Source organism: Brachionichthys hirsutus, chromosome 16 (assembly GCF_040956055.1).
Source record: "Brachionichthys hirsutus isolate HB-005 chromosome 16, CSIRO-AGI_Bhir_v1, whole genome shotgun sequence".
Classification (NCBI taxonomy): Eukaryota; Metazoa; Chordata; class Actinopteri; order Lophiiformes; family Brachionichthyidae; genus Brachionichthys; species Brachionichthys hirsutus.
Window position 1 is genome coordinate 10,073,996 of NC_090912.1, and position 12,995 is coordinate 10,086,990.

A 12,995-nucleotide genomic window follows, 5' to 3' on the forward strand; every position below is an offset into this window, starting at 1 on the left:
CACAATGCATTTGTGGTACTCTTCCTCGGCATGAATAAAGCAATACTGCTGCTCACAAATACTTATGTCCTTAGTCTACTCTAGCCTCAACCGTGAATATGAATATGAATACAGGACACACCACAAAATCAGCAACATCTGGAATGGATCCACAGCTGTGTGCCAGCAGCAGTAAAAATTAACACAAATAGAAAGGGCATGTTTCAGGTTGTAAAGTGTTCAGGAGTCCGAGACATAATTATTAAGTGTCCATGAGGCTTATAGCAGAGGGGAAGAAGCTGTTCTTGTGGCGGGAGGTTCTGGTCCGGAAGGACTGTAGCCTCCTGCCTGAGGGGAGAGGGTCAAGCAGTCCGTAGCCAGGGTGAGAAGGTTAAGTTAAATTTTTGTAAAAACATTCTTATATTTAATCTTTTGTAACTTTTGAAATAATTTGTTTATCTATCTATCTATCTATCTATCTATCTATCTATCTATCATCTATCTATCATCTATCTATCATCTATCTATCTATCTATCTATCTATCTATCTATCTATTGTTGCAGTGACTCATATATTATATGATCATGTATAATTTGACAGTCACACCATTTGATAAATGGGAACAAGAATGTTGACACTGTGACAATTAGCAATCGTGAGCTAAATGTTTACTTTTTCGTTGTTTTTGTTTACTTATTAGGGAAAGTAGTTTGGATTAAAATTAACAATCAACCTTTGGGTGTTGTTGAAATTGATTCTGACGATAAATGATTTCTTTTCTGAAAAGTGTTTACAGATTTACAAAGAGACAATGCATCTCAGAACTCATCTTTTCTATTTCCTGCTCTGTGATTGGTCGAGCTTTTACGTCCATCAAACCAGAGCACCGCTCGTTTTCGGAGTGAAAGGAACAGGTTGAAAAAGAAGCGGGAAGCTTTTACGGTCTGATATTGCTGGTTACTAGTGATGGGTTAATGATACCTCAAGGAGCGTATTGACATATTACACAAGCTGTGTCGACACTGTATTAGTTAGTTAGTTAGTTAGTTAGGTAGTTATTTCAGGCAATGGCAAAAAAGCAAAAAAAACAACCTGTGCCACATTTAAACAATAAGTAATATGCCAATTCTGCCTGAAAGGGAGTGGGAAGAAGAAAACTTATTTAATCCCACCCCTATTTCTCATAATATATAAACATAATACGCTCCACAGTTTCAAACTCTAAATCATATCAAACAACAACTATAGACTTTATGATTTCGAAAAATACAATAAAAAATCTGATGAAACTGTAGTTAAATTACAAAATAATAATAATATTAATAATAATATTTATTTATTTTTATTATGGTGTTACCACAGGTAACAGATGGCTGTTTAAACAGTACTGGATTGACACTGTGTTGGTCACTCAACAGTGACCTCTGCCTGCTGTAGATCTAAAATCATTGCAGGTAAACAAAATGAAAAAAAGATGGAAAAACCTGCATGCTGTAAACCCAACATTAGCCCGTGAAATAATATTTAATCTTTATTCCATTGCTAGTCTCTTGCTTACACTATGACCATCTTTGTATAATCATTTTCTCCACTTGTTTGCTGAGTGAAGTTCTTCATGTGAAGGTTCACATTTTGCTTGTTTGTGTAAATGCTCAAGAGTTGGCATGTAAATTATAGTAAATTTGTCTGTAATAAAATTCAGAGTTAAAATGTTTATGTGGGATTTTATTAACCAAAGTGTTCAATCATATGAAATAACACTAAAAATGGATTCATTCACACATTTCCGAGAACGATCCATGAATGGGAGCAAAGCGGAAATCCAAACACGTGATCTCCATCCACGAACCCGCAACAAGTCGATACATTTTGTTTCCGTTTGTCGCGGCGCATCCGGACGACGCAACTCCTGTGTCGGTCACGTGACCTTTTGTTAAAGCGATACGCACCAATCCGGGGTTTCACGCATGCGCACTCGACACAGTGCTGACGCGCCAGTGTTGTTCGTCCCATCCCTGCTGGTTACGCTTTATAGCGGGATATAACAAACCTGGTGAGGAAATTCATGTTGCTTTCTCTAACCTGATAATCGTTGTGATGTTTTTACTTTCTGCGCACAAACACCGGCTTCGTTTCGTCACATATAAAGCATGGAATCCTGCAGGCTGAGCAACACGAGGAAGCTACTGTCGCGACTCTCCGCTGGTTCGGATTCACGGAGTAACGTCGCAATATCTCGGTGTGTGTTTGCGTGTTAAAGTTATTAAACAGATTACAGATGCTAAAATAGTCAGTTATTAGTCAGACATTTGGTTTAAAACGCAAACATTCCGGTTTCACATTGTTCCATATGCGCACATGTGGCGTGCTGCCTCATTCTGGCTCTGTTATGGTTTCACAAGTTTACTCATGGATACATTTACTCCAGCAGATTACTTATAGACTACAAATTACTTAGTTTTAGTCACATTAAAGCCCATTAACTATTCTGATTGGTTTGATCTTGCAGACATAGCATCTATCATTTAAGTAATTATAGGGAATTTGATCTTAGTCCAAATAAATACAGTAAAAATAGCATTAAGAAGCATTAAATTTGACTTGTACATAAAGCCTGGATATGTTGCGTTAATGTTGGTAAACAGTTTTCTATTTGACCACATTTGAGTGCATTGTTTACATTTTTTTTTTGCCCAGTGCAATGTCACTTTGTTTACGGTTTTGAAAAATATGACAATTTTGGAAATGCCTTGAGTTTAATAATTTATTAAACTTACTGAATTTTTTTATTCATTTCTATAAAATAACTACATTGTTCACTTTTATTATCATTGTTAAAAAGAAGATGGAAATGAGTGTAGAGTACATATAAACCTAAAAAACCTAAACCACTGAAACCATCATCTTGACCAGGCAACGCTGAATCCAGATGCATCATGGGAAGTGTTTAAATCAAATCGTATCGATGGCTTTAGCAGATGTTGAACTTGAATTGGAATGCATCTTGAAAGAATCGGATCGTGACGAGTGTATCAAGATACAAATTGACAGAGATTCCGTTCCACTATTCCTCGTCGTGGGCTTCCGTAGCACGCGCAACACAGAAGGTAACAACATCAGTCCAAAGAAATGGATAAGTAATTCGGTCATTTGGAACTGGTTCGGGTTTGATCCCGCTGATGATCAACAGGCGAAGCCGTGCTGCAAAACCTGTTTCAAGAGCTGTTGCTGGAACAGATTTGTTGTTCTCCTGCTGTTGTTAAAGATCAAATGTTTACAATTGTTTACCTTTTGACTAGTAGGATATTTCTACCACAGGCACTTAAGCATGTTTTATGTCTTATTTGCTATTTTTTTTTTTATTGTAATATTAATGTTGTATGTTGTAAGACATATAATAGACATATAACCTTAATCGTTTAAGCTAAAGTTAAGTTACTGTTGCACTTTTGCTGAAACGTGATTTAAAGCTTGAATTTTTGAATGACAAAGCCTAGTTTGAGATTATTTGTATGTATTATAGACTGAGGACAGTCACAGCAATAAACCAATGCACTTTTAACAGTATTTATTTATAAATGCACAGAACAAAATCATCGAATCAAACATTTTTTTTTTTTTTTTTTTGCCAAAATCGCCCATCCCTAATGTAAGGTGATTTCCATGTTCAATTTTGGCACATTTTCCCGCCGGATGCCATTCCTGACGCAGCCTTCTGCATTTATCTGGGCTTCGGACCAGCTCAAGGGAGAAACTGGCAATGCTACATTAGCTCGTGCTAACTGCACTACCCGTGCTCCCTATAAGGCTGCATTCCAGGAAGTATGAGGTAGTCAGTGTGGAAATAGAGCAACCCATGACTATTTCTTCACAATGACGTAAAGTTATTCTGAGCGCCTGATAAACAACATGCTGAATATGATTATTCAGAAGAACAATAATCATTTCTATTTGCGTCACAGTGTGCAGATCACCCTAGAAAGAGTCTACTGCCTGCTTCCAGTAGTAATACTACTGCTACCGTTACTACTGGTACTGCCGAGTGCCAGTAGTGGCGCAATGATATTGCCATTAATACTTGCTTGGAACTACCAATATTAATGTAATGAAACGGAAGTAAAGTTTTATTTTAGAGTTATAATGAAATGTGTAAACCCCCCCCCCCCCCCCCCTCCCAAAATGCAGGCTGGCCTCAGTGGAGCGTGGGTTCCCAGGGATCCACTGCCAGAGTGTGGGGATAGCAACGCCAAACACCCCAGTGACATGAACCACACTAAAGGCGGCCTGGCCATCTTCACGGCCAACTCACACCCCTCCGGCCGGGAGCTGGGCAAGAGGATCGCAGAGTGAGTATACGGATACAGATACGGATGATTTGCCAAAACACACAAACATGAAGAAGTGCAGTAATACAGGCAAAACAGTTTTAGTTCAATTACCCGTGTATTTCCAGGAACCGGTCCAGCATCTTTCAGGAAGTATTCTTCCATTGAGCCACTTTAGGATCCAAGGAGAAAATGTGGAGGCAGGGTAATAAATCTGACACTGTTCAGTTTTACTTACTTTGCAGGCAAAGTCTGGACGGCTTAGAGACAGTGTCTCTGAGGAAAGGACAGGAGGCGGAGCTAGAAGTGGAGGAGATGAAGATGCTGAGGTTCTCCTTGGGAGTGACCAGGTTGGACAGGATTAGAAATGAGACAATGAGAGGGACAGTGAAGGTTAGACGTTTTGGAGACAAGGTCAGAGCAATGTCCGAGCAGTCATTTTGACTGCTCGGACATTATCATTTCGATTATTGTTATAATGCTAAAATAAATAAATAGGTGGAATAGGTAAAAAAAAAAAAACATCAGGCCACTAAATGAAAACTATAATGATTGAGTGTTTTATTTATTTAATTGACACAACATAACGTCTCTGCAATGACAAAAGGCCAACTCGACCTGCAACAATGATCTCTGTGGAAAACAAAACAAATGTTTCCTGCTTTCAAAACAGGTTTGTGCCATCATTAGACCTTAACAATTATAATTATTAACTGTTATGAACATTTCAAAATGCCGGGAGGGGGCGGCCAGCCAACTGAAGACACTCTGCTGTTGCGATGCCAATTTGCTTTGCTTATGGCTCACAATCATTCACAGTGAACACAGGTAACCTGCGTGATGCCGGATTTGAGATAAAAATGCTGTGCAATCCCGCACGATGCGGGACGACTGGTCACCCTCCATCAGAGTCTTCCTCACCAAGGCTCTGAAGCCAGGCTAAAGCCTCCATAACGTTCGTTTTATTTCTACTTGTCATTTTCATCTCTTTTGGGTTCAGTGTGAAGCTCTAACTAAGTTTTAGCTTCACAGAGCCTAAAGAACAAACAGACAATAGAGCAGGAGAAAGAGCAGGACAATGCAGTGACACACGACGCCCCGTAAAAAGTATGCAGTCAATCTGACTGCTATGGTCATTCGAGGGAGTAATAAAACAATGTTATAATAATATATACACATATTTAGGAAAAGTCAGGATCCCATTGGTACATCTCACCGTTAGCCGGTCACTCACTGGCTCACATTGAAAAGTAGCACAGGATGAATTTTTACATGTTTCTTTTATTTTCAATTCAGGTTGGATTTTGTTATTGTGCGCTGCGCAGATTTTCGCTGCGCACACGCGCTGTGCTGACGCGGTGCGCGTGCGCTATCACTGAACGTTGGCTATCACTGAACTTCCTATTCGTAACCTCAAAGGTCTTTTGCATGTTGTCTTCCAACAGTGTCCATATCTGAAGGGTGTCAGATAAAACATTGACAGACTGCAGAATGGACACTGTGCATGCATTCATGGACCCCATGAAACGAGCAGCATTGAGCGCTGCAGATGCCACGAATCAACGTGGAGAGGAGTGACCGACCGTTTACAAGGAGACAGACCACAATTAAGTTTGTTTCAATAGAAACTGAGTATTGAATGTCAGTCACAGGGTCTTATTGTGTGTACTTTCCTCTTTATTGAAAGTATTTCTGTCCTCCGTAGGAATGCCATGCTAGTAATATCTCATCTGAAGCGCCTCCTCCTTTCTTTGATCTTTTTTGACTCAGGCGTTTAGGGGTGGAGCTTGGCAAGGTGCAGGTGTACCAAGAAGCCGACAGAGGTGAGCTAATATCTGGACTCCCCGTGCTTTTGATAAGCCTGATTTCTTTGTGTAATCTTTTTTTTTTACATCGTCTGTTTGCAAGAGAGACCACTGGACGGCAGGACATAGATGAGACACCCGAGTAGCTGCAGGCATCAGAAACCATCTTTGCATGTCATTCACTCAAGGACAGTGTTTTCTTTAATTTAGTTTTATTAGACTTTAAATATCTAGATCGGTCAAATGCTTTTGCTGGCGACTGAGGTGGCTTTTTTCACACTAGTAAACTATTTTCATTATAAAAGTACACAGTTCTCCATAAGAAAATCAATGAAATACAATGAAACTAGGGGGAAACAATCCAGTATTAACTCATTCAGTACCAGGCACTGACGTATGCTGGTTTCCGCTCATTTTGCCCTACATTTTCAAGACCCACAGAATATCATGTCCTATGACTATCCAGACACCGAACCTACCAAATGGAAGATTAAAGTCTCATCTTTCATCGGAAATACAGCGTTTTCCGCTATTGGCCATTGAAAAGAGGCAGATTTCACCAAAATCAGTGTTTTCCAATAGAAAACGGACACACATTTCTAGCTGATCGATGACTTTAACTTAATATTTCTTGCTTTACTGACACATCACGCATCTCAACAGTTGTTTACTTCTAGATAACAATAAAAACAACACTGAAAATGAGCATTTGATGTTGTAATAACTAATGTATTTACAAGCAATATATCATCGTACAACGGCTGCTCCTCGGTGATCCAGACGGGAACCGCTCGTCTGACGAAAACCGGGTCAGGCTCACTAGATCCTTCCAAACCCAAACCGTGGGGAAAGCCTATTAGAAAGGTGACCGGGCCAGTGGTGAACCGTAGCGGGCTTTGGGCTACGCTTCCTCCGAACAGTCACCCAGCCGCCTTGGTGCTGGACGGTTAGCGGCTCGGTCCGCACCGCTAAGGGAGGTCTGGCTAGCTATCAAAGCTACTGCATTCGCGTCTATGGTGCGGAACCGGGTCTCCCAATCCTTTAGCCTCGCCTCCAACATGGCAAATAAACTGCACCTCTACATTTTGTTGTCAGTGAAGCAGTGACGGTCCTCTGTTAGGGGTTAGGCTGGAGCCATTGTGGCTTGACTCTCTCCCAGTTGCTGCCTGTCCACAATGCTAATGTTAGTTCGACAAAACAAACATCAAAGATTGTGCTCTGTGCTTTGGAACCTACTCAGAATGTTATAATATATGTATATGTTCATACTTCAGGGGCAGAATAATGCAAACCTGCTCCTTGAATGTTTCTGAGCTGCATTCACTGGTTCTTGTGGTTCCACCGGACTCTGCTCAGGAAGCCTTTGGGTTTCTAATCTCTGGACTGGGGGGGGAGACACATTTCTGGAATGCGAGTATCTACAAATTCACACCGCGAGGGAGGGAGTGTGTTTGTGGGGAACAATGGGCTCAGATAGCCCTCCGTAGAAACTAGTGTGCCTTGCAGGCTTTGTAACGAGCATGGAGTGTGTGCTCTTCTCACTTTCATCTTGTTTCCATAGAAACGCGGGTACAGATCCAAGAGTCTGTGCGAGGCAAAGATGTCTTTGTGATCCAGACTGTGTCCAAGTAAGAGAACACACACACACACACACACACCTAACTAAATGTTCCAACCCCCTGACATATGTGGCTCAGACCATTCGCTCTGTTGTTGCCTCCTCCCTCTCCTCGTCCTCCTCCTCCCTGCCTCTTGCTTATGTCAGAGACGTGAATACCACCATAATGGAGATGCTGATCATGGTGTACGCCTGCAGGACGTCCTGTGCCAGGAGCATCACAGGCGTCCTCCCTTACTTCCCCTACAGCAAGCAATGTAAGATGAGAAAGAGGGGCTCCATTGTCTCCAAGCTTATTGCCTCCATGATGTGTAAAGCTGGTGAGTAAGAGCCAGTGGTCGTTTCTACAATCCAGCATCAAAGAATCTGTCAAATGAGTCCAGCACTCCACCACTTGTGTAACTGGCAGTGTGAACGCTGTCTGGCTGCTGGTGTATGTGCAGGGCTCACCCACCTGATCACAATGGACCTCCATCAGAAAGAGATCCAAGGCTTCTTCAACATCCCAGTGGACAATCTGAGAGCCTCCCCCTTCCTGCTGCAGTACATCCAGGAAGAGGTTCAAGCCCCGGCAACACGCGCACATAATTACAATATTGTAGGAGATCCACATTTGTTTCCTTTTCACCTCACAGCACTCGGAGTCCTGTTTGGATTTGTCTGCTACAAGATTCTATTTTTTTTTTCTTCTACATTTTAAATTGCAGAAGGGTTTAAGGTTTTTTTCAGTGCTAGTGCTCCCCGCTTCGTAAAGCTTGTGTGTTTGGATGGGGTTGCTTTCCCTAATCTAATAAAGAGGACAACGCTGCTAATGTTAGCCTCCAGACAGTCTGTAAACGCTGTCCAGAATGAATGTGGCTTTTTTCCTATTAAGGTGAACCTCATAGGATAAAACTGTACTGCAGAATCCTTATACGTAATGGTGAGTGAGTAAGGACATGCTAATGCTTGCAGCTAATGCTTGCAGCATGACAGGCCTGTGACCCTTCATTAATATGAAGGGTCACAGGCCTGTCGTGCCCATACAGTTGCCATGCTGCCTGCATCACTGAGGGATTTCTGTTTTCCATCAACCTGCAGATCCCAGACTACAGAAATGCTGTGATCGTGGCCAAATCGCCAGCCTCCGCCAAAAGGTATTTCCTCCACCCAAGTTACTGAATGTCACTTCCAGCTGCAGAGCCGTAGCTCATTATATGGTTGTGTTAGCTGACTGGCTAATCATGAACCCCTGTTCTCTTCTGAAGCTTGGTTTCTGCCGTTTTGTCTGCTGCAGCCTCTTGGCAACACCGCTAGGGGGAGCCAGAGCTGTATTATAGAAATGATGACTGTCAAATGGAAACATTTGGGCATTCAACTTTTAAAGCGTCCTCAATGTTCTTTTTTCTTCTTAAAGAAACAGTTGTCATTATATTCTTACTCCCTTGTTGGTGGGAAGCGTTGAGAGTTTATTTTTGCACAAAACAGCATTCCCCTAAAACACTGAAGATGGTAAAAGTTTAGAAAATAATAATTCAATTCATTTACAATTATTCTTTATTTATATAGTGCCAGATAATGACATAAAGTTATCTCTAGGGCTTGACGGGGGTAGCAGGGAAAGCTAGAACCCAACTTGTCCCACAAGCGCAGGCACTTTGGCAACAGAGGCAAGGGAAAACTTCCCTTTAACAGGCAGAAACCTCGGACAGAACCTGAGACTAATGGTGGGCGGCCATCTGTCATGAATGGTTGGGTTGAGAAAAAGAGAGAGAGGTAGAAAGACAGAGAGACAATCAAATAGAGGGCGAGACAAGAACAGGTAGGAGAGTCAAAAACAAAGCGAGGGGGAGCGAGTGACAGAGAGAGAGAGCAGCAGCCGACCAAAACATAATCTATTTACACATTCAGTGATTCACGACAGCTGAAGCCTAAAATGACTCAAGTCTACGAGCGTTGTGTCACACACTAGCGCCATCACCTCTAAGTTTCAGCTTTAGGTCCTGTGTTACAGGAAGTGATGACAGTCCTCCCTCTCTGCCTGCAGGGCTCAGTCATTCGCCGAGCGGTTGCGCCTGGGCTTGGCGGTGATCCACGGCGAAGCTCAGGATGCAGAGTCAGACCAGGTGGACGGGAGACACTCCCCACCCACCGTCAAGATCACCGGAGCCTTTCACCCCAGCATGGAGATCCCACGTAACGCGAGAACGCACGAGAACAATGAATGGAGTTGACGCCACGCGTCCACAGTGAGATTAATACCAATTTAAATGGACCGCTGTCATTTCCAGTGTTGATCCCCAAAGAGAAGCCTCCCATCACTGTGGTCGGAGATGTAGGAGGACGCATCGCCATCATCGTGGTGAGAGCACGAAGTTTAATGCTGACTGGATACACTTTTTGATCCAGAATGAATTATGGTAACTGTGCATTTTAATATCTTCTGATCTCATCTGCTGAAGACTCTTGTTTGGTGTTGCGTGAAATATTTTATCCTGTGCAGAAATAATCAGCTGAGACCTTCAAATCTGTCTAAATATGTAAATTTTGTCAGCACATTTAAGGGACGAGAATTTCCTGATGATGTGTGGTGGTGTAGTAGTTAGCGCTGTGGCCTCACAGCCAGAAGGTTCCGGGTTTGAATCCTCTCTGTGCTCCGTTTGTATGGGTTTTCTCCAGTTTCCTCCCACCCCCCAAAACATGCAATTTGGAATTGATCATTATTCCAAATCGTCCATATTGTATGAGTGTGTGTGTGCGAATGTTTGTCTGTCTCTATAAATATTCCGAATGTTTAAGATACGAAATCAAATTTAGATATTGAATACTGACAGTTTTATGAGGATGCCCGTAAAACTAAAAGTGTTCCTTCATCAGAGGATGCCGCCGTGGGTTACAGGCTACCAACAGCGCCGAGTCATTCTGAGAGCTGATTAGCATTGGTTGTTCCGCAGGATGACATCATCGATGACGTTGACAGCTTTGTGGCAGCAGCGGAGACATTGAAGGAAAGAGGGGCCTACAAGATCTTCGTCATGGCGACACACGGCCTCCTCTCCTGCGACGCCCCCAGGTTCATAGAGGAGTCAGCCATAGACGAGGTGAAGCCACGCTTTAAAGCTTCCCTCCGGGGTTAGCCTAAACTCCCGTCTCTCTCGCCTCGTACTCCTCCCGCGCTTTCTTTTTCCCCTCCCTCAGGTGGTGGTGACCAACACGGTCCCTCATGAGCTCCAGAAGCTCCAGTGTCCAAAGATCAAAACGGTGGACATCAGCATGATCCTGTCCGAGGCCATCCGTCGGATCCACAACGGAGAGTCCATGTCCTACCTGTTCCGCAACATAGGGCTGGACGACTAAGCGGCCCGCCTCACGCAAACCGTTTTCCTGTTAAGATTTCCTCAGACACACGGGACTGAATGTTTCACACTGAAGTTACTTAAACATCAAAGCCCTCCTCTGAGGGAAACAAACACCAGTCCTGTGTGTTTCCACACCCTGCGTTTTACTACCTGCATCTCGTCCTTTGCCCTGTTTTTGACCAGCTTGTCCACATTTTCCTCCATTTGTGCACCCGTAGCAACATTAAACATGTTAGGACATGTTTGCATTTCAGTACAATCTCAATGAAGCCACTCGACACGCAGGCCTTCAGTACACAGCCGTGTCGAAGCCAAAGGCTCATGCATTATGTATGATGTATGTCAATAGAGAACATCAGACACCTGCCAGCTAGCCATGTACCTGTGCTGTTGCCATAGCATTTATATGCTAATCTGAACCGGAAATGAGTCAGGATTATATTTCCTAATCTGGGCAGGCAGTTCGGGCAGTTCATTATTTGCCTTCATCCATGCCATCATTTCAATGTTGGTTCACGTGAAACGTCTTTACATCAGAAGCTACTAAATAAAGCATTTTCTCCAGCTACCAGTTTAAACCACGTTAAAAGTTGCTGCTGGTTTGTGTTCTGTTCTGAAGCAACATTTGTATAAGTGAGTTTATGATCCTGAATTTCAACACTCATTTCCCAAGTTTCGAGGTTCCAGACGGCATCTGAAGCTCAAGACAGTGAATAGAAACTTCTTCTGATGATTGAAGCAGGTCTGTACTGGATGTGTTCCAAAATGTTTTGTATTTATTTTCACATTTAATATGAATAAATATGAGAAGGTAAAGAGTGGCTTTTCTTTTGGAGTCTGTTTCTGCTTGTACAATTACAATGCGCTAGTTTTTAAAGTGACAATCAGCATCTTCATTTTGCATGCTGGCATACTTGCACATTGTGATTTTATGAAAGGTTGGTTTGATAATGCTCAGGCTGATCTGAACTACCTATGGAGCTGTCCAGTGCTGATCCTGAGCTCCATATGTAGCTGGGGTTAACATTTCAGCACATGCTGGAGAAAAAAAAGTGCAAATAACTTTCAATAGTCACCGCCAGCAGATTATTAATTTCCTGACTGCAGCGTGTTGCTATTGTTATTGCCATGTTGCTGAATTTTTCCATTTGAACTCGGGTCAATTCTTGCCTGAGGGTCAAGATGCCATCAAGTTTCTCAGTGACAAGAAGGAGTTAATCCAAGTAGAGGGCAACATTGTGGACGTCACAAGTCTCCAAAACGAGCTCAGTGGCATCAAAGCCAAATATGAGAAAGGCATGTTGGCCATGGATGAGCTGCAGATTAAACACAAGCAGCTGATGGAGGCCACTGAGCAAAAATGGGTGCGGGCTTCTGAGCAGGCGGAGCAGGTCAGAAGGGAGCTGATCGCCGAGCAGGATGAATATTTCAAAAAGATGCTCGATGACGAGGCTAGTGCTCATAGGAGAGCTCAATGAGACAAGGAAGAAGTTTGAGGAGGAGCTAGTTCAAACGAGAGAGGAGGCACAACGAAATGAGGAGCTCCTGAAACAGGGGCGGAAGAAAAAGAACTGGGCAAAGCACTGGTGGGCTCGACTATTCTCATGCAGAAGAAAGAAACCAGCAAATGAGTGACGATTGTGGCCAACTTGGATGAGGTGCAAATCACTTCCAAGGAGTTTGTACGAATGGTGCTGACTTGTGAGGACAAACAAAAAAAAAGAGGAATTTTGGCACACTGAACAAAAAAAATAAAAATAATAATAAAATAAATTCTCCACTTGGGGCAGGATCTCCTCCCCGACCTGGAGGGTGCCACTCCACCCTTTTCCGGCTGAGAACCATGGCCTCGGATTTAGAGGTGCAGATTCTTGCTCATGAGTGAGGGGAGGATGGAGCGGGAGATCGACAGACGGATCGGTGCAGCGT

The 12,995-nt window shown here is 42.9% G+C and overlaps 1 protein-coding gene across 1 annotated transcript; it reads left to right on the forward strand.

Moving 5' to 3' along the window:
• Positions 1 to 2,006: 2,006 nt before the first annotated feature.
• Positions 2,007 to 11,882, forward strand: LOC137905286 (phosphoribosyl pyrophosphate synthase-associated protein 2). Its single transcript, XM_068749506.1, has 11 exons — positions 2,007 to 2,033; positions 4,166 to 4,326; positions 6,076 to 6,128; positions 7,672 to 7,738; positions 7,876 to 8,048; positions 8,172 to 8,287; positions 8,809 to 8,864; positions 9,755 to 9,903; positions 9,999 to 10,069; positions 10,662 to 10,808; positions 10,906 to 11,882. Exons 2-11 carry the CDS (start codon positions 4,244 to 4,246, stop codon positions 11,062 to 11,064), a joined length of 1,074 nt encoding a protein of 357 aa, XP_068605607.1. The 5' UTR covers positions 2,007 to 2,033; positions 4,166 to 4,243; the 3' UTR covers positions 11,065 to 11,882.
• Positions 11,883 to 12,995: the final 1,113 nt, after the last annotated feature.

Excerpts from the sequence above, each read along its gene's own strand:
- LOC137905286 (XM_068749506.1), top strand. The coding sequence starts at position 4,244 with ATGAACCACACTAAAGGCGGCCTGGCCATCTTCACGGCCAACTCACAC. Across the intron at positions 9,904-9,998 it reads CCCCAGCATGGAGATCCCAC|TGTTGATCCCCAAAGAGAAG; the intron begins GTAACGCGAGAA and ends TGTCATTTCCAG. Across the intron at positions 10,809-10,905 it reads AGGAGTCAGCCATAGACGAG|GTGGTGGTGACCAACACGGT; the intron begins GTGAAGCCACGC and ends CCCCTCCCTCAG.